The sequence below is a fragment of the Sylvia atricapilla genome, chromosome 10 (genome assembly GCF_009819655.1).
Source record: "Sylvia atricapilla isolate bSylAtr1 chromosome 10, bSylAtr1.pri, whole genome shotgun sequence".
In the NCBI taxonomy this organism is placed as follows: Eukaryota; Metazoa; Chordata; class Aves; order Passeriformes; family Sylviidae; genus Sylvia; species Sylvia atricapilla.
Genome location: NC_089149.1, coordinates 8,803,073 through 8,822,635, shown reverse-complemented (window position 1 = coordinate 8,822,635; position 19,563 = coordinate 8,803,073). Strand labels below are relative to the sequence as shown.

General features: G+C 50.8%; 1 protein-coding gene across 2 annotated transcripts in view; it reads left to right on the top strand.

Annotated features, from left to right (window-relative positions):
• Positions 1-2,460: 2,460 nt before the first annotated feature.
• Positions 2,461-19,563, top strand: part of DVL3 (dishevelled segment polarity protein 3) — a 34,027-nt gene continuing 16,924 nt past the window's right edge. The window contains exon 1 of one of the 2 annotated variants that reach the window (XM_066325873.1): positions 2,461-2,778. In XM_066325873.1, the coding sequence (XP_066181970.1) occupies positions 2,612-2,778 (167 nt within the window). In that variant the 5' untranslated portion in view covers positions 2,461-2,611. The remainder of the gene's footprint in view (positions 2,779-19,563) is intronic. The other variant, XM_066325874.1, reaches the window with a different exon arrangement.

The following is a 19,563-nucleotide window of genomic DNA, read 5'->3' as shown; positions in this document are numbered from 1 at the left end:
TTCCCATCTGACAGGGATGGATGGATGGATGGATGGATGGATGGATGGACGGATGGACGGAACCTGGTGTTCCTGTATCAAACCCATAACTTCAGTTTACAATAGTAGCCCTTTTAAAAGAAGATAATAGTTTGGTGTTGCTTAAAGGTGTAAGTGATGGTACTCAAGTATATCCACCTCTGCTTTGGGCTGTTCCAAGATGCAGTAAAATGCCTGAAGCCTGCGTACTCTGAGAAGCAACGTTATCAGTGCTCCAATTTTTAAGTTGCAATAATTGCAAAAATAAGCCAACAGGCAGTTCAGAAACTCTTCCTTGTGGACCTTGGAGCGCACAGCACAATCCCCTCCTGCTAATTTCTTTGGCACTGTGTTCTTAGCTTCCATTCAGTGAGTCATACAGCACAAGGCCTCTGTGAGCAGTGAAACCGATCTATCATTGAGTCTATTCAGTCACTTGGCCTGTTTTAAAAGAACAGGCAGCTGTAGCAATGAGATTTCATCTACTACCACCCTGGGGGATGTGGCACCCCGCCCCTGTGCTGCATGTGGTCCTTTGGGAGGGAGCTCAGCACTACTGAAAATTGCCCTTTTGGTAACAAAAGTAACAAATTTGTTGCCCTTTTGGTAACAAAAACAGGTAATGTGTACAATACAGGCTCCAAGGTGCATCCACAGCTGTGCTGGGAGTTGGGTGAGACAGGGGCCATGCCAGGAGCGCCGATTGGGATTCCTTCACGTGCCTGCTTTTGGGGCAGAGAGATGTTGCAAAAAGACTTTAAGATTAGCTCTGTCAGGGTTGGCACAGGAAAAGGCAAGTTAAATTAAACTTTTCCATTCCTGACCCGAATTCCTCATTTCAGGTACACCAGCTTTTACCACAGAGCTCCAAGCATAAGGAAATTACAATCTCTCAAGAGTTGATATGGAAACATGGGAGAGGCTCAGACCTCTTACAGCTTCTGCTTACCTGAGGACTTCTCTTGAATGATTTTTTTTTCAGTTTAATGTCAGGTTCTTCCCCCAGTCTAGCAGTGCTGCCCAGGTAATTACTAGCAATGCCTGCAGGACTCTTTAATGCATTAGGAGGGTTATTTAGCTCAGTCTGCCTGCCCCCCTGAGGAACTTGGCCCTGTTCCCTGTAGGATCTCTGTCTGCTTTTCCTACGGCAGGGGAGTCTAGTCTGAAGGCTGATCTAGCCTCATGCCCTGTGCAGGCCCATGGTGTGGTGCTTCCTCTGCATTTGTTCCTTCTAATCCAGGATAGTGCAAGGCAGTTCTTGCTCTTCCTGTTGGTGGGTGTTCCCAAAACTCCATCCACCCCAGCTTTGCTCTCAGCCACAAGTCCAGGAAACAGCTGATGGAGATGGTTCCTTGGTGCCTGCTGCGTGCTGGCAAGGTGTGCAGAGGGGAATCCAGACAGCCTGAGACTGCTGTGGAAGAGAGGCAAGTCCTAGGGGCTGGGGTCATGGTGCTAATGACTATAGGTAAGAATGTGCTGGGATCCAGGGAGACAGAGAATGGGAAAAAAACAGCCAAAGGGTGCCCAGTGGAAGAAGCCATGGTATGTGGAACAGAGGATGCTCATGAAGAGCAAAGAGTCTACTTGGTGAGGAAAAGGTCTGAATACTGGAGTTGGTTGTTGGATGGTGACAAGGGGTTCAGAGGAAAGCTTCAGCTGGAGAGGAGCTGGGGTGGGTGGTAGTCCCTGTGTGTGATGGCCATCTGAGACATAGTATAGGGAGCTCAAAGGGGTCTGTACATGGAAGGATAGGGTAGAGATGGATATGCCTCATGTTTTGTAAGCTAAACTGTTGGGGCACATAGCCTCACGAGGACCATGGGGAAGGCTGGAAGGTGTGTGATAAACCACCAGGGCTGCAGGGATGGAAGCAGAGACTGTGGGACACAGGAATGACCCTGTGAAGCAGCATCAGAAGGGTGTAAAGGAGTGTGAAAGCTGAATGGGGGTGGGGAGCCTGGGAGAGGTATATTCCCAGCTGGCACTGGGAATGTGGGTGCACGGGGAGTACCGGGCTGTGGATGGGAGGATGTGTTTGTAAAGTGTAAATCCCAATGCACCCACCAGCGATGAGGCTGGAGGTGTGCATTCCCAGGGGCTATGCACCCACATAGGGCACAGAGGCACCGAGGGTGGATGGGTGTGTAGTGGGGTCAGTTCCAAATGAGAGGGTCGGTCCCAGCGAAGGGGGGTCTCCTATCCTTGCGGGATCTGCCCCGGGGCAGGACGCGGGCCAGCATCGCGGCAGGATCTGGGCTCAAGCTGCCGGCTGAGCCCGGTCCCGGCCCACGGCGGGTCCCGGTGCGGGGTCGCTCCCGCTCCGCGCCGCGGCCCCGCGGGGCGCCGGTTCCGGTTCCGGCGGGGCCGGGACGGCGGGCGGGGCGGGGCCCGCCGAGGCCGAGCTTGCGCCGTGCAGCCGGGCGGCGCTGGGACCCGGAGAACAAGGGGCGCGGGGGGACCGGGCGTGCGGAGGCCGCAGCCGGGCCGGGGCGCGGGCGGAGGCCGGGCCGGGTCTGGGGGTCCGGGGGTCCGGGCCGGGGCGGAGGAGGCAGCGGAGGCAGAGGCGGGGGCCTGGCGGCCGGGCAGGGGCGCCATGGCGGCGGCCGAGACGAAGATCATTTACCACCTGGACGAGCAGGAGACGCCGTACCTGGTGAAGCTGCCGATCCCCGCCGAGCGCGTCACCCTCGGCGACTTCAAGGGGCTCCTCAACCGCCCCAACTACAAGTTCTACTTCAAGTCCATGGACGACGACTTCGGGTGAGCGCGGGCCCGGGCCCGGTCCCCCGGGGCCACGCGTGGAGCCCGGGCCCCGTGGGCCTCCCCGGGGAGCGATGGGGGGCGGCCGGGGAGCTCCCTCCCCTCACGGGGCTGGGCCGGGGCTGGCTGCTCCCTCGGCCTCGGGAGCGCCCCCGGGACGGCGGGGCCGGGACCCCCGGGGTGGGGAGGTGCCCCTCGTGCGCGGGGAGGGGCACGCCGAGCCATCCTCCATCCCCACTGCATTTCCTTGGAGAGGATGGGGATGGTGACCCCCTGGGGTTCTGTCTGGGGGGACACACTCTCCGTGCACCCCAGGACCTCACCTCTGGGAAGCTGGTGGCGATGCCCCCTGTGCACATTCTCTGGGGTTCGTTGTCCCTGGGCGCTGCCCCCGGGGACAGCCGCGCATCCTCGGATCCCGCATCAGCTCTGGGGAAGCTGCCCCATGCTGCCTCCTCAGGGAGGGAGCTGATGATACCCTGCTTTAGGTGCCAGAGGCACCTTGGAGGAGACCATCATCCCCATCTGAGGGTCATCCCCTCCCGGTACTCAGGATGTTTGACCAGCACTTTGCCTGAGGTGGTGTCTCCAATCCAGCCCACACTGGAGTGTCTCGGGTGGCATCCCCAGGTTGTATCCTACTCAGGACTGTCATTCCCCACCAAAAGGGCCTGGGCATCTCCCACTGTGCCCACTTGGGAAAAGTGCCCCTTGGTCCCCTCCTCCAAAAGGGTATGGGGTAGTGCCACCTCTGTCAGCCCTTTCCATGAGATGGATTTGGGGACAGTTTTGTTCTCCACCATCCATTTTGGGGAGGGACATCCATTTTGGCAGCTTTGTCCTCCACATCTCATTTTTGGGAAGAATACATAGAGAAGACCAGCTTTCTCCTCTCCTGCCTCCATGGAGAAGGAGCGAGAGCTCTCCACGTGCTGCCTATCTCTGAGTAAGGGCAGTGTACAAGACCCACTGTACCCATGTACATGTCCCATCCTCCAGGTGAGGTGTCCTGTGCTCAGTCTCTGGTATGGAAGAGGGGTGCAACCCTGCCTCATATCCCATCTCCTGCAGGGCAGCTCTCTTCCAACATAGGTGTTTCCATCACTTCTTTTGTGATACCCTTTGGTTCCTCTCATCACAAGTGGCTCTTTGGAGGTGAGGAGGTGTGTTCTGTCCCTTGTTTGGGTGTTGTACTCACTCATCTTCTGGGGAGCCCCTCCTGTCTCCTAGCTGCATAAAGTTGGTTACTGTTCTGGGGAACAAGTACCATGTGAAGCCAACTCCCTGTAAGACCCTTTGTCCTCACTCTGTTTTGTCCCAATTTTTGACATCTGCCTTTCCTTTAGCCTTTTTGAAGACCTCTTTTTCCATCCTGAGACCCTCTTGGTTTCCACAACATGTGACCCTTTACCATTCCTAGGACTTTGGTATTTGAAGGAGTTGTGTGATGCTTCCTCCTCTGAAGATTTAATGTTTACAGTAGGTCTTGTGTTTGAGGTTGCAAAGTGTTTTCAGTTTTATGGCCTTTGCACTGCACCAAATACCTCTCTAGGCTGTGATTTTGGCTTGTACCCCATGTTGAACAGGGCTGGGCCTGTTTGGGATTTGGATGAGATCTGTGTGGCTGCCTCAGCAGGGGGTGCTCTCCCCTCCTCAGCCAAATCATCCCAGTGCCCAGGTTCCCGTTAGTTTGGGAGGTGCCAGCTTTCAGATGAGGCTTGACATTTGGAGTCACTCCTTTGACCACAGTCTGGGATGCTTTGCCTCCCTAAATTCCTCCTGACCCAGTGGAGAGCTTTAGCCCTCAGAAGCTTCCCCGTTCTCTTCTGGCAAATAAAAGTCTCCAGCCCTCATTTTCCATAAATTTCCTCAGCAGTATCAGTTGTCTGTGGATTGTTTCCTGTCCCTCAGCTGTTGAGTAGCGTTGGGTGCTATGAAGCAGCTGCCGCTCCCTGTCTCGGAGGGGACCATATTCATTGGTGGGAGAAGTGAATTCTCCATGCATGCTGTTTGTAAACAAATGCTTTGGGATCCTCTGAAATGTTGTTCTTGAAGTGAATTCAAACTTGTCTTGAATGAAACATTGCCATGTGGGTGGGAGAGTGCACAACTATAAACAAAGTTTGGTAATAAATAGCAGCGTCTTGCACTGGGAAGAGGGGTCTGGTGGCAGTGAAGTTTTGTGCTGTGCCTTTTCATCTTCCTCTGTCTCTTTAAGGTTCTACAAGAGGAGGTACATGGTAGATTAACGAAACTCAACTATAAAGCAGCACAGGGAGTTACAGTGGGTGATAGCAGGGAGAGGGGAAAGTCACTCAGGAAGACACCACAAGATCAGTTGTGTCAGAAACGCATAGGATGAGATTTCTGTTTTGACCAGTTCAGCTAATTTGTTTGGGAAGCATAAACTGCTCTGGAAGGGAATGTGCAGCTGGGAGGGGGTTGGGGGCTTTGTTTGGGCAGCCCATTCCTTGGAGAAGTCCTGGGAAATAGGTTGAGCAGTTGGAGCAGCATGTGCAAGGCCTGGGGTGTGCCAGAGAGAGCAAGCCTCTCTGGTGTCACCAAGGATGCTTCATCAGGAAAGCTGTCTCTGCTGCTTTCCATAGAGCTGAAGAATGTGCTGGTGGTTGAAACATGGTGGGAACAACCAGAGCAGTCCATTTGCTCTGAGAAGCCCTGAAGCCCCAGACAGCACACAAAATAGAATTAAAGAATCATTTTGGTTTGAAAAGACCTTTAAGATCATCAAGTCCAGCTGAAAAATTTCATGATCTCTGGTAATTGATGTCCATGAGAAATCGAGCCGTTGGCCTGCAGGGAGAATCAGAGGCAGAAGCGCAGGAGCCACCTTGGCTGCTTGACTGTGAATACATGGGCAATTAGTGAAAACTAGAGGGAGGTTAACAATGGTGGCATTCAGAAAGTGTGTGACAGGGAAGTTTCTCTCTCACACATGTATTCCTCTCAGCTCCCTCCCTGAGGGGATTCCCTCAGGGTGCCTTCTGTCTGGTTTGTGCTGGGCTGCTGTCTGTCAACTGGGCAGTGTCCAGGAGTAGGACCCAGGTTAAAGCCCCGTCAGTGAGAGATGAAGTAGATGGCCTTAGGGCAGCTGATCAGTGAGGAGGAGGCCTGCAGGTCCCATGCTTCTGCTTCGGACCTTCTGCAGGATCCCTGTGGCATAAGGCAAACTTTTCCTTTCGTCTATTACTAGGAATGGAGGCATCTCACCTTCCAGAGCCAGCTGGAGCAGGATGTCCAGTGTTTCCTCTCACCTCTGTTGCCCAGTCTGAATCTTTCTCACTCTTCCTCCTTTTTTTTCCAGGCTGTGGATCTCCAGTCTGGTATTCTCTTCAGCTCGCCCCATCCCCAAGGCAGTATTAGAGCCTCAGTCTTGGTGTGTGGGATTTTTTGTTCTTTTGTTTATCTTGTTAATATTTGTTTGCTCTGAGAATCAGAGTTGTGATGGAGCAGCTTTAGTGTTTACATCTCCTTGGAAATGTGAACTGAGGTTCCCCTGGGTGGCTGTGGAGTTGTTTGGCTATGGCAGGAGTTAGTGCTCAGCTTCAAATAATTAAAACCCCAGAGTGGTGGGTGTCAAGGTGTTCTAGGTGGCAAGGAGGAGAAAGGAGAAGAATTCATGCACTTGGTCCTGGGGAAAGGAGTTGTGAGCAGCAGGAAGGTTGCAGCGGTTTGTTCCTGATGCAGTGGGCTACAGAGGTACCAACAGGGTGCAGATATCTGTGCCTTTGTTGGCTTTGTGTCTTGCTAATCCCAGAAGTGGAGGCGCATGAAGGTCAGCTGGTAGATGGTGTGAGTGTGGCAGTGCACAGATGTGGTGGGCTCTTCTTGGACCTGAGATACTTTGTATGGATGTATCTCACCATGAAGACTGAAACTACCCTTGGCTGCTAACATTGCACTCATTAGGGAAGGAAAGTTTCTTCCTGCAGCTTGAGTCTTTTCATTCAGTGTTTCACAGGTAAGAGCTGTGTGCTGGTCAGCAGGAGAGCACCTTAGATCAGTGCAATGCTGTGACTGCTTATGAGATCCATATTCTCCATCAGACCTCCTCCAGGTTTTTAAATGGGATTTTGAGCAGGCTTTTTAATTTTTTTTTTTTCTTAGTGCATGAAATGGAATTTCCAGCTGTGCCTTGTCTTGTCCAGTTGACTCTGGGAGCTTCTTGGACAAACATTTGTGTGGCTCTTAGCATGGCAGAGCTCTCAGTTCTGTAGAGGTGCTGCAAGAACAGGACTGTAAATTCTTCTGGGTACCTGTGCAGTTGGGAAGGGAGCAACCATGCTGATGGCTTGTAGTTTGCTGGGACATAGGCTTCAGTCATGTGTGAAGTGTTGTCTCCTACCCAAGTCCATCATGAGAAATTTACCTGGGCAGAGTGGAGTTCTCACTAGCCAGGTGTTGTGCACATTTGCCTCAGCTGAACTACAGATATTTGTCTTTTCATCTGGTACAGCTCTGAGAATATTCTTATATCAGCTGAAATGTGATTTCTTTTGATTAATTTTCTGTTTCTTATTGATACTGCTCATTTTCTATTGATCAAAATGTGTTCCCACAGGGGCATACTAAAGTTCAGACTAAATTTTTCAGAGCAGTTTGATGAGTGCAATTTGTGTGTCCAGCTAAATGCTTAGCACCTGACCTGAAGTTCTGCCTTGTCTTTCCATAAATTGTGGAGTGCCTGAAAGTTTGAATTTCTTTTGCCAAAGAAATCACTTTGGTGATCATTTAGTTTATCTTCATTTGGCCACCTCCCCTCTTCTAGACTGGAGAGCAGAAAGGCCCTATTCTTCTGCGAAGGGACCACTCCTCCCTCCCCATCCTGCTGGTTCTGCATTGCTGGGACAACACCAGTGATTTGAGGTGCAGTGGTGGGATAGTGCTGCTCCTCCTGCCGCTCCTGGTTCCTCCCTCTTGCAGGTCTCCATTCCAATTTTAGTTTCATAGCTGTGGTGATTCCTTGGTCTCAGCTGTGAAGTGAAAATTGGTATCCAGCTAATCACTGGCCCAGTATCTTATCCAGACCTGCTTAATTATCACCTGCTCTCCAAAGCCGGGTACAAGGCAGTGATTAGGACAGCACTCTGGAGGCAGAACAAAGCGGGCGCTGCTGGAATCCCCAGTGTAGGGGTCAGATGCCACTGGTATTTGGCGGCCTCATCTCTGCACATGTGCATGAGGAAACGCGTTGATGCGCTCTGAAAGGCCGAGTGATTTATTTTTATTGCAGGGTCTTTTTGAAATTGATGCCAGTGGTGACTGTCCTCCTGGCTGGAAATGCTGGGAGCTGGGGAAGGGATCCTAAACTTAATAAGCAGTGTCAGTTTCTAAGCAGTGGTGAGCACTGGCATGGTGCCCTTGCCTTTCCTGCCAGCTCTTTGTAGCATGTGTTGGGGGAGTTGTTTTATTTTGATTTTGGGAACTTTTTAAAATTTATTTTTAATTGGAAACTTTTGCTGTCTCCAGAAGACCTTTGCCTGTCCCATGCCTCTGGTGGAGACTGCTTCCATGTCAGCATGAATTTCATGCCGGGAGAGGTTGGCAAGAAGTCTGAGTGAAAAGGCCTACAAAACTCCCTTGCATGCTCATGTCCCTTGTGGTGGCCTAAGTGTCAGCGTTGGCCCTACTGGAAGGTGGCCATCATTTTTTCCAATTTCTGATCAGTCCCTGTCCATTCCATGTGGAGGCAAGCACTTTACACATGAGAGGCCACAGCACCCCATCTCTGTGCTCCAGAGGATGTGTCTCTGTGCCTGCTGTGAGGTGAGCTGCCCTGGTTAGCAAGGGCCCACCAGCAGTTACTTCAGACATTTTGCATGTAGGTTACTGCAGCCTGTGCCTCTGCCTCCTGAGCTGCTGAGGATTTGGCAGAGAGCTGCTAACCACTGTCTGCATTCGTGGTGGGGAGTTCCTGTAACGCTGCCTGTGCTAGGGGTGGCCCGTGGATACTGGAGCCGATTCTGGCTGGAGCTGCTGCTGGAGGCCGTTTCCAAGTGTTGTGGTGATGGTGGTGGGGGCTACAGCAGTGGCAGGGCTGAGGTGAAGATGGAGATGGTTAGTTGACAGTATTCCCTGCTTCCCTGTATTGTCTGCGCCTGGCCCTGTGTGTCCTGCTGTTCAGACCCAGCTATTAGTGACTCCGTAGGTGTCCGGCGTTCTCAGTTGTGGTTGGAGCTGTGCTCTGGAGGCCACATTGGATGGCAGTCACAGCCTGATTTCTTTGCCCAGGGGTGGCGTTCAGAAAGCCAAGTTAGCCAAATCAGGCTGCAGACCAATTTCCCCAAGGCCTTGTGTGTCCTATGCAAACAATGGAGCTTTACAACATCTATTGAACTAGTTTGCAGCCAGAACTGGTCAGAGGTTTTTTTGTTTTTGTTTTTTTACTGAATGTATTTTCTCCCAAAATATGGTGTTATATTGAAGCCAGCATTTTTCTTAGGGAGGCATTGTTTTCAGTTATGTGTTTGATGGGAATGTTTCTTAATTTTAAGCCTCTTTTGTAATTTCTGAAAAAAAGAGGAAAAAAAGAAAGGTCAAGAAACCTTTACTCAGCCATGTGAATGCAGCTGTTTTGGTGCAGTTCAGTGTTCCGAAATTGTCTGGAGGACTCTGGTCCTCCAACTTCCAGCACAGTGCAAAAACCCACCTTGATGTCTCAGAAATTGCCACAAAGTAAATCAGTGTGCCCCAGCTGTGGTACAGCTGTGCTCCAGCATGGTTCAGTCTGGGAGGTCAAGGCAAAATGCCTTAAAAAATGGCTCATAAACCACCATAATTTGGGTCACAACCTGAGCATTTTTTGTTGTTATGGGATGATAATGGTGGCCCCGCTGCTCAGTTTTCTGACTCCTGCTGAGATACATATTTTTTTCTAAAGTGAACTCTAGAATTTCATCTAGAGCTTTGCCATTCCCAGATCGCAGACATCGGCTTGCCCGCAGGGTGGGTACTGGATCTTCTGGGTGGTAGTGTAAGCGTGATGTTCCTTCCTGCATGGCTGCAGTGAGTGCAGGATGTTCCTGGGGAAGGTGGTGTTTCATAATGGCCTCTGAGAAGGAAGATGCTGGTGTGCAGGGGTGGATGTAGGTGGTCCATGAGCCCAAGGTCATTGTGCTTGGAGGACTGAGCTTTCAGTAAGTCTCTCTTCTCCATCATGCTCCTGGCCTCTTTCTGCTGTGCTTTCTTCACCTGCTCTCCTAGCAGGTGTGAACTCTTAGAAGTTGGAGGCAGCCACCCATCACTACGCATGTGGAGATGCTCAGGAAAGAAGGGTCTGTGAAAATAAGCAGAGAAAATCTAGTTTGCCCCACAGCTTTTCTGCTGCACACATGGGTTTGGCTTCAGTCCTCTGTCAGGGTGGGCATCAGGCCCTTCATCTAGACTTGAAAGCTGTATATGTAGAGGTGTAGGGAGCATAGTTGAAATTCCTGAAGTCCTTTTTGAGCTCAGTGTACTTAAAGGGGTAGGAAGCCTCTTCCATGTCTGCATGGCAGTTGCTGAACTGTTCTGAGCTGAGGGTACCTGCTGTAATGAATTGCTACTCCTCTGCCCTTGACTGCATGCAAGTAAATAGAACAATGTGGGTTAAGATATTTGATCTGTGAAAAGGCCTGTGAAGAGGAGCTGAACTTGCACAACACAACAGATACTGAGTCTGCAGGAAATTGCCTTCATGTTGCACCAGCTTTGCATCGTGCTGCACATCTGATGAGACAGCAGTCAGGGCTGTGTGTTTTTGGTGTTTCCTATTGATTTCCTCCTTTTTCCATCCCTTGTTTGTTATTCAGAGCCTGCCCTTCTGACCTGTGCTGGATGGATTGTTGTTTTCCAGAAGGGGGGATGTGGCACCACGTGGCTACGTTACTGTTTGTCCCGCTGGTGCTGGCTTGTTAGGCAGCAGCTGGCAAGTTAAGTAAAACTTAATCCCACTGGTGGCTGCTGTTGGAAATTTTTGGACCAAATCCTTTTGTAAAGGCTTTTTGGAAGGCATTTCAATAAAGTACAAATAGGGGAATTAGTCTAATCTCTGTGACTTTGTCTGCTTTGTCCATGTGCTTATCTGTGTAATGCCATGGTGGCCTTAGGAGAGAGTGTGAGCTTTTGGGCTGTGAATATCACTGTCTCTGAGGACTGCATTAGCTTGCAGAGCTGAAGCTTTAGTGTCTCCCTGAGCCCCAAAGCTCTTGGTTTCACTTGTTTCCATTGCTATGTTGTTACTACTGTAGCATAGCACTAATATTAAACCCATCCAGGAATGGGCTGGAACTCTCTGGAGGCTTTGGCAGGCAGAGATGCCTGGTGCTGACCTTCCTGTGCTGTGTAATTCTGTATCACAGCGGAGAGTTGGGAGTGTTGTGGTTGTTGTATCAGTTATTTATTAAAGGCGACATGCCAGAGGCGTTGTTTTTCTGTCACAGCTAGCTATGGAAGGCAGCAGAAGCAGCATTTGGGAACCCAACTCCACTAAATCCTTTGTGGTGATTATCTCCTCACTGGGGTATCTGTCCTTGTGTCTTTGTTAGGATGTTAGAGCTGGAGGAAAAGAGGATGCATTGTGAGCAGCGACTGAGTTGCTGCAGTGGGAGTCTGTCCTTCTGGTCCTGGCTGAAGACAGAAGCTGAAGTGGGAAAAGCTTCCTCACATGACTTGGAGCAAAGCTTTGTTTCTGGGAGAGCTGTCACTGGCTGCTGTGTGGGAAGGTCTTTCCTCTGCTGGTTTTTGACCTGCCCCCGGGGTTTGGAGAGGAATTTATTTGGTACATGGCCCCTCTGATCGCTGGCAGCTGTCTCTGTGATGCGCCAGGAGTTCTGGGTCTGGGTAACAGAGTTTGTGGACTTTTCCGTGTTTGCTGGTGGCTACAGGGTGGTTCTGGGGACACCAAGAGTCTGCCAGAGGGGTCTGTGTTTCAGGAACTTTGCCTCTGCATGGATTATTATAGTAGGGAAACTAGTGTTAGCACAGCAACCTGCCCCTGCCTGGGCTTCAGCTCTTCTCCTCAGCATTACTCTGACCACCTACTCATGGTCTCTTTGTGTCTCATGATCTGTGAGCAAATAGGTTGTCCCCTGTACTGTGCTGCTGTTGTTGACAGCCAGAGCAGTGTCAGCAGTGGGTGACAACCTTGGCTTCATGGCCTGATGCCATCAGGGCAGGGAGAAAGCTGCTGTAGTGCCAGTGGCTGTTGCCTGGTTGGTTCCAGGGCGCAGTAGCTTCTCAAACTGAGACTTTTTCCTGAAGCTGTGATGGATATGCAAACTCCATACTTGTGTTTGCATACGGCTAACCAGCTGTCCCAGTTCGTTCAGCCCTGCCTAGCTCAACCAGTATGTTAGTGCCATTCACACAGACTTGCCTGTGGGCCCAGCCGGGGCTGTGCCATACTGGAAATCCGAATAGGGCCTCAATGTGTGATGTCTTGTTATTGCACTGTGTTAATTTGAGTTTTCTTACTGGTTTTTGTGGCTCTGAGAAGGGTGGATTTTCATGGTTCTGGCTGTGGAGCTGAGTCCCTTATGGCAAACCTGACTTAGACCTAGAGCTGGTAAATGCACCTTTAGGTCCTGAAGGGGGTCCTGTGAGGTAGTTTTTTGTTTTTTTTTCTAGATTAAAACTGTTATTTCCACTGGGGCCAAAAGGTTAGACTTGGGAAAAACTCTTTAATACTATTCCTTGTCTAGTCATCCTGGAAGTGTCAGGGGACTTTGAGGATGTCAGCATCTGCATCAGTTTAGGGTGAGCTCTGGATTTCCTTGGGGCAGTTCCAAACTAACACAAGGCGTTTAACATCTCTGTGTAACAGCATGTATGATGTTGGAGCTGGTTCTAACTTAGCTGTTCCGTGTAGGAGGGTTTGTAGATTTGAGATGGGGACTGTAGGGTCCAGTTGTGCTCCTGGTTGATCAGCACGTGGTGCTGGGACTAAGTGTTTGTGGTCACTGTACATGTAACTTACAGGAGAGATGCTTCACAGGAACTTGATATCAGTACTGCAGATAATTAGGAAGCTCAAAATCAGGGTGGTCTTGTAACTTGACTTACCAGCAGATCCACAGACACAGGAAATGGCCGTATTGCAGTAATAACATGTGATGAACAATATTTCTGAACTGCCTTTGGGCATAGTTAATGTGTAGAATGACCAGTTCAAGACAGTTACCAAGCTCATGGGATATTTACAGACTTATAGACAGGTTGTGTGGCCTTCTACTGCACTCTTCCATCCTTGAAGGAGCTAGGACTTGGCAGTTGTGACTTTGAGACCCTTCACAAGAGGAACATTCCATGTCATGTAATGGTGGTTTCTGGAGGTCAATGGCCATTACCTAGCCTTTGGTGCAGTTGTCAGAGACAGCAGGTGGAAGATTTTGCATGGTATGTGACAGGGTCAGGTCCAGGAGTTCACAGTGTCAAAGAAAGGAAGCAGTTGGACCTGGTGCTACAGTGATCCAAAAAACCATCCTCTTCTAAACTGAGGGGAAGCTTACCCTCTTGTTGAAAAGGACGATGATTGCTGTTGTAGAGCGAGTCCTGGTAGGATGTGAACTGAATTCTGTACATGGGAGCTGTGAAGCCTTTTAATTTGCAGTAATGTGTTGGGTCCTACTATATGGCTTTCATCTGCTTTCTGGACCTGTAGCTGAGTAAGTTGTGTGCCCACACATGCTTGGTTTGGTTAGGACTGGAGCACCTTTCTTGTCCCATTTTTCCAGCAGCTGAGCAGTATTTTCATGCTTGCTGGGTTGTTGGCTGGAGAGCAAGCCTGGCTTGCCTGGTAAACCTTGGTAGGTTACTTGCTGTATTCAAGGGTTTGGCCCTATGTCTTGAATGGAGTTTGGTGAATAAGATTGGTGTTAGTGAAATTGATGAAGTATGTAAAAGGCTACTGAAATGTGCTCTATTTGCTGGTTTTTGTACAGGGAATTTTTTGTACCATCTACTGCATGACACTGTCAAAAGCAGATGAAGAAGAAAAAGAATGAGTGTCCCTGGCCTAGCAATGATCAGAAAAGTTTCTTACGGGTGTTCAGACCCCTCATACTCTCTTCTGCCTCCTGCATTTTAGGATCAGAGGGATGTAATATCAGTGTTTGTCCATTTTTCAGATAGCTTGGGATCAGGGACAGAGTTCTGTCTTTGCCATTGTGCAGCTGTTGTGATACTGAAAGGCTCTTCTTTGCGTGAGTCCTTTTTCATTGTCTTTGGCAAATGTTTTGTGGTGAAAGTTTGTTGTGAGCTTTATTAATTGCCTGTTAGTTTTGTGGGGGTTCTCTGTATGTCTTACAGACCCAGTTAGCAGAGCTGTTGCTGATGGCAGCCCAGGTGAATGTGCAGAGTAGGTGCAGCCATCTACAGCCTGTCATGCTTCAAGACCCCTTCCCATTGAGTAGGAGGTTGAGCTGGTTTCCTGGGGAGACTTGCAAAATTGTTTATGCAAGGAGAGGGTAATGTGAGCTGGTCAGTGTCTTGAGGACAGGACACATGTGGAGGCTGCTTTGTCATCTCCTCGTGGAGATCTGTCATTAAATTAAATTAATTATTAACGTGATGGGGGGAAATGAACCTTGCTCCTCTTCCCCACAGACATCTGGCCTTGGTCTGTGTGGTCCCAGATCTGCTCTGGAGGTATCTGGCTGGCAGAAGGGTGCTCCTAGAGCATAGGGCTGGTGCTGGGCAGGGCTGCTGTGCTGGCAGCCTGTAACGAGGAGGTGCTGGTGAGCAGACTGCTCTGTGCTTCCCAGGTGTGGAAGCCCAAGCTTTCAGACTTTGTTTCCCACCCTCCCCCTCTTCCCAATTTCCCCCTCTTCTCCTCTCCTTGCTCTCCCGCTGAGTTGATGCTTTTCCAGGAATGAGCTGTACTGCTGGCCCAGCACATTCCACAGCAGCAGCGCTTTCTTGGCAGGAGCCTCGCTTGCTGTTAGAAAAAGCAGGACTGACTTGGTGTCCCTCAGCTGAGGGCCAGAAAAGGAAGGTCTGGTCTTACATTCCTCATGGTGCATGCAGAGCCTTCACAGGCATCATGGCCTTCTCCTTTGGTTGTGGTATATGTACAAACATCACACTGTTGCTGCAGCAGCCCTTGGGACCCTTTACAGCTCCTCACAGTCATCTTAACCAGTGTGAAATCCCTGGACATTGTGGGGGAGGCTGTTGCTCTTCTAGCCAGCCTAGAAAGAGGCGAGTGACTTCTCACTCATGGGGAGTTGCAAGGAGCTCCCTGTGGGGCCCAAACACCTCATTCGGAAGCTTCTTGACAAGCTGATGTTGTGTCCTTTGCATTTTGTTACCAGCAGTACCGCTTTGTCCACCTTTGTACTTTTTTCACCTCTGTCCCTTTCCCTCTGTCAGCAGGAGCTGGTGTTCTGCAGCTCTGCCTTGTGGGCTCTTGCTGCTGTCTGTGCCCAGATGGAGCTAAGTGTCACAGCAGACCAAGCCTCTTTCCTCCGTGCGCTTGCTGTTTCACAACATCAATGTGAACCACAGCAGCTACATCAGGATTTTACCCTGTCTCGTTCACATCTCTGGCTGGGGCCTCTTTGGACCTGTTTCCTCTCCCACCCTGAATACAAGCCCAGCTTTTGGCCACTGTTCTTATGTTTGTGGAATTGTCTCCATTCTCTGAAGGTCCTTTCTTGCAGATGTTTAGCCTCAAATCTTTTTTTCTCACAGTGAGTCCCTGCTCTTGTCTTGTATCTTTATGTTGGGCTATGCAAGCTTTTAGTTATTGAGGAGTTGAAATTGAGTTAGCAGGGTGAAGAACCTGACTTGGCTTCTGCTGGAAGTTCCCGTTTGTCCTGATTTCCAATTCAAAGAGACTGAAAGTGTCACTGAACCTTCGGGGGCCTGGAGAATGCTTCCTTTGATGATGTCTGTAAATGTCCTTCCGGAGGTTGGAAGCATCGCTTGGGCAGGGCGGGATTAATTAGCGTGGAGGTGCCTCCTGCAGTCCCCGTGCAGCTTCCTGCTGCCGGTCGGCGGAGGACAGGCCTGTCGGGCTTGTTTGCAGAGCAGGGCTGCAGCCAGATGGTCACTCAGGGATCAAGGTGGGAGGGGCCGCCAGGGCTCTGCTCTCACCGTGAAATCAGTCTGTAGCTTTGCTTTGATAAGTGCTGCTCCTGGGCAGGCCTCTGAGCCTGGGTGGCTCCTTCCTAAGTGCCATTCCTGTTCCAGTCTTTGGACTAGGTGAACAGGAGGTCTGCTCTTTGTCACCTCCCACCCAGTGATGCCTGTAGGACTGAGCACAGGTCCAGCTGGAGCCAAGCATCGCACAGACCTAGGGGCTCTGCTTCTGGTGTTTCTCCAGTGGAGTGATTGCAAATGTGTTGATGAGGGTTTCTCAAGGAAAACAGATGGTATTTTGGATGCCTGTTCAGCCCTGGCCTGACTGACCATAGAGGGAAAGCACAGACAGCTGGGGGTGGTGTATGAGGAGGCTGTGGGGCAGCAGAAGTGAACGTGGTGGAGGGAGGCTCTAGGCCCATAGCAGGAGGGACTAAATGATCTTTAAAGTCCTTTCCAATCCAAATCATTCTCTGAAAACAAAAGATCCTACTCTTGAGGAGCACAGGTAGTAGCTTGGAAAAATGGAATGACCTTTGAGGAGTTCTTGTGATGTTCCCTGGACTTGTTAGGAGAGTGGGGATGGCCATTCCTCCACAAATACAGAAGTTGTGTTATTGTTGTGGTAGTAGGACAGCTGCTACTGAAAAGTATCTGAATCAGCTGCTACTGATTCTTGAAAAGCATGCCAGGTAAAGACAGTGCTGCAAAGGAGTTAATGTTCACATGGAGTGCAGGGACAGACAGGAGGACAGCAGCTCCTCTGGGGAGGAAGGTCTGACAGAATGAAGCCATTTACAAATCTGTGTTCCCCTTTTTACTTTGTGCTGCAGTGTAGAGGAGTGGTAAGGAACACCCTATCTGAGGGTTTGGAAGGAGAATTAAATGGGAGAGTGACAGTCTGTTTATGGTCAAAGAGCCCTTCTCACCCCAGTGTCATGAAATTTGTACTCCTCTTTGCACAGGAGGTGAAAATACAGTGAGGAAGACCCAAAGAGTGCCTTGGCTTACAGAGACAGCTCAAATCCGCTAATCCTGTTTGGCACATCCTGTTGGCCTGCAAAGCCCAAGGTCTCACAGATAGACATGTGATCACTGCCATGTGTATTCTTTGGCTGGTCTGTAGCTCTTGGGTGAGTTGTGGACCCATGGGAAACACGCATACATGTCTGGGCTTAATCTAACAGGCATGTATTTCCCAACTGAAATCCCAACACTTACAGAGAATTGCCCTGTCCAGTTTTCTCTTCTGGTGAAATGGCTGCAGAGCTCATCCCTGTGGCCTCAACATTATCTTGCAGAAGAGATGAGGATTTTGCTCTAGAGCCAGGAGCTGCTCATATTTGGGTAGTAGTAAAACATCAAGTGCTTCCTTTTGCTGTGCAGCATTATTCATCTATACAATCATTTGGAAGCAAGACATCCCTGCCCTAAGGGGAGTGTACAACAGGTCTTGAAAATGAGATCGCATTTCTAGTGTGTAAATCCCTGAAGCTTGTGCTGTTGGGTAGAAGTGTCTCCTGATGTTTTTTTGTTTGGTTGGGATATTTTTCTTCCTTTTTTGTGAGCTGTAGCAGATGGGGGCTGTTAAGGTTACAGCAATGACCAACCTACTTGTGCACTTCTGGAATGTTGTAACAGAAGATTGTTTATAATTGAATTTCTGGGCTTTGCACTGTTGGGAGGAACGTTGCTGTTCTGTAAAGGTCTTTCCTCTTAATAATTGAGGAGACATCTTACTTTTTTCATCTGCTCTACTGACTTTGCATCTTTTTTGTGTTAAAATTGTCACTACTCAGTTGTCTTCTCAATCTTTGCATCCTGGCCATCAAGCTGTCCAACATGCTTGAGTGGTCCCCATCCCTACCTCCCTTCTTGGTACTGACCCTTCTGATTCAGCTTTCGTGTTTGCCACCACATCTGTGATTTCTTCTCTCTGAGTATTCTCCCTCCTGCAAGCCCTTAGATAGGCAAGTTGGGGGACAGGACTGCCAGAGAACAAGCAGTAATTGCTGCTGAGCTCCAAGCCTGCCTCCAAATCTGGGGTTCAAATCCTGTGGAAGCTTTTGTCCATGCCTTTTGGATTTCTTCTGTTGCTGGGCTTGTATTACTCCATCAGAGTTCTTTGCAGGGATCTTGCTGTGGCTAGTGTGGATGCTGCTTAGGAGAGACCAGAGCTGGCTGAAGCTAGAAACTAGCTTGTATCCGCAGTCTCAGCCAGGCTGGAGGCCACCGAAGGGAAACGAGGAGGCTGGAACACAGCAGCTGCGCTGGTGATGTGTGCACAGCCGGGGTCTGACACGGCGCGGCCGTCTCCGCAGCTTGGCGTTTATGGCCTCCTTTCTCTCCTGTGCACACTCTCTTGTTCCCCACCTTCCCTTCATTCCTAGGACATGAGTCTGTGATATAAAATACCCTCTTAATTTCCTGAGCCGGGCTGGAACTCCCCGGAGAAGGCAGCATCTGCCTGCCTGTCCTTCACCCCCCTCTGCCTCCATGTCCGAGGCTGCCAGCTGCTCCCACCGGCAAGGCAGAGGGAGGGGAACCGGGAGCGTGGCATCTTCCCAGGCCGTGGGGAGAGGGTTTGCTGGCTCCAAAGGAGGAGCTGGTGGGAGGGTAGGGATGAAGCCAGGGTTGGAGCTGGATTTCCTTTGCTTCCCTCCCTGCTGCCGGGGTTGTCCCTTCCCCTCCCCCAGCTGCATGGGAGCAGATGTGCTGTTTGTGTCAGCGCTGGCAGCCCCCTCCGCACACCCCAGCCGGGCTCCTGCGCAGCCAGAGCCTCGTCCCCTCCTCCTCTTCTTCCTCCTCCTCCTCCCCCCGGCTTGGCCCCGTGTCACTGGGGATGGCGGTGGAATCATCCGCCCACTCGGCCTGCCTCCCCTGTAACCCTCCCTCCTTCCTCCCTCCCGCAGGTTTCTTTGTTGGAAAATTCAAGGCAGATGAGTGCCGGGGAGCTCTGGGCCTGCGGGCCGGGCGCTGAGCTGCAGCTTGGCCTCGGCATGTCTGCTGGCCGCAGGATGAGAAGAGGGCCGGTGAGTGCCCGGCTGCAGAGCAATTCTCTGGGCAGGGCAGCAGCACCGAGGGTCCTGGACTCGCACTTGCCTGGGCAAGGCTTGGGTTGCCTCCACATGAAACGGATTTTTCCTGGCCACCATTCTTACTCGTGTTGCACCCAGCCCCCAGCAGGACGTTGGAACATTCAAAACCTTACAGTAAACTCAAAGCAGTCCCTCTGAAATCAGCCTTAGGCAGATGTTTTCCCTGGCTTCTAGTAAAAGGAAAGGCTTGGTGAGAACCGAGAGAGCCTGAACTCCTTCTGGATCTGCTCTTTCAGGATTTCCGGGCTCAGACCCTATCAGGTGGGGGCTGTTCCCAGCACATTCACAGTTCACGGGATGGTTTTCTCTGCCAGCACATCCGCGGGACAGTTTCATCTCATGGCTGCCTCCCCGTTCAAGCGCGGAGCAGAAACGTGGCACTGCTCACAGCTCCCCCAGAGGCTGCTCGCTCAGTGGCTTCTGACGTGTGAACCTGCGGTCGTGTCCGTGCGAGAAGTGTGACTGGAAGAGTGGTGAGAGGTGGGAGGAGGAAGGCTGCAGCTAGGGCTGAGGCTGGAAAGGAGTGGAGGAGGAAGGCTGCAGTTCAGGCTGAGGCTGGAAAGGAATGCAGGGCACGAATAGCTGGGATGGTGTGAGGGGTGACAGATGT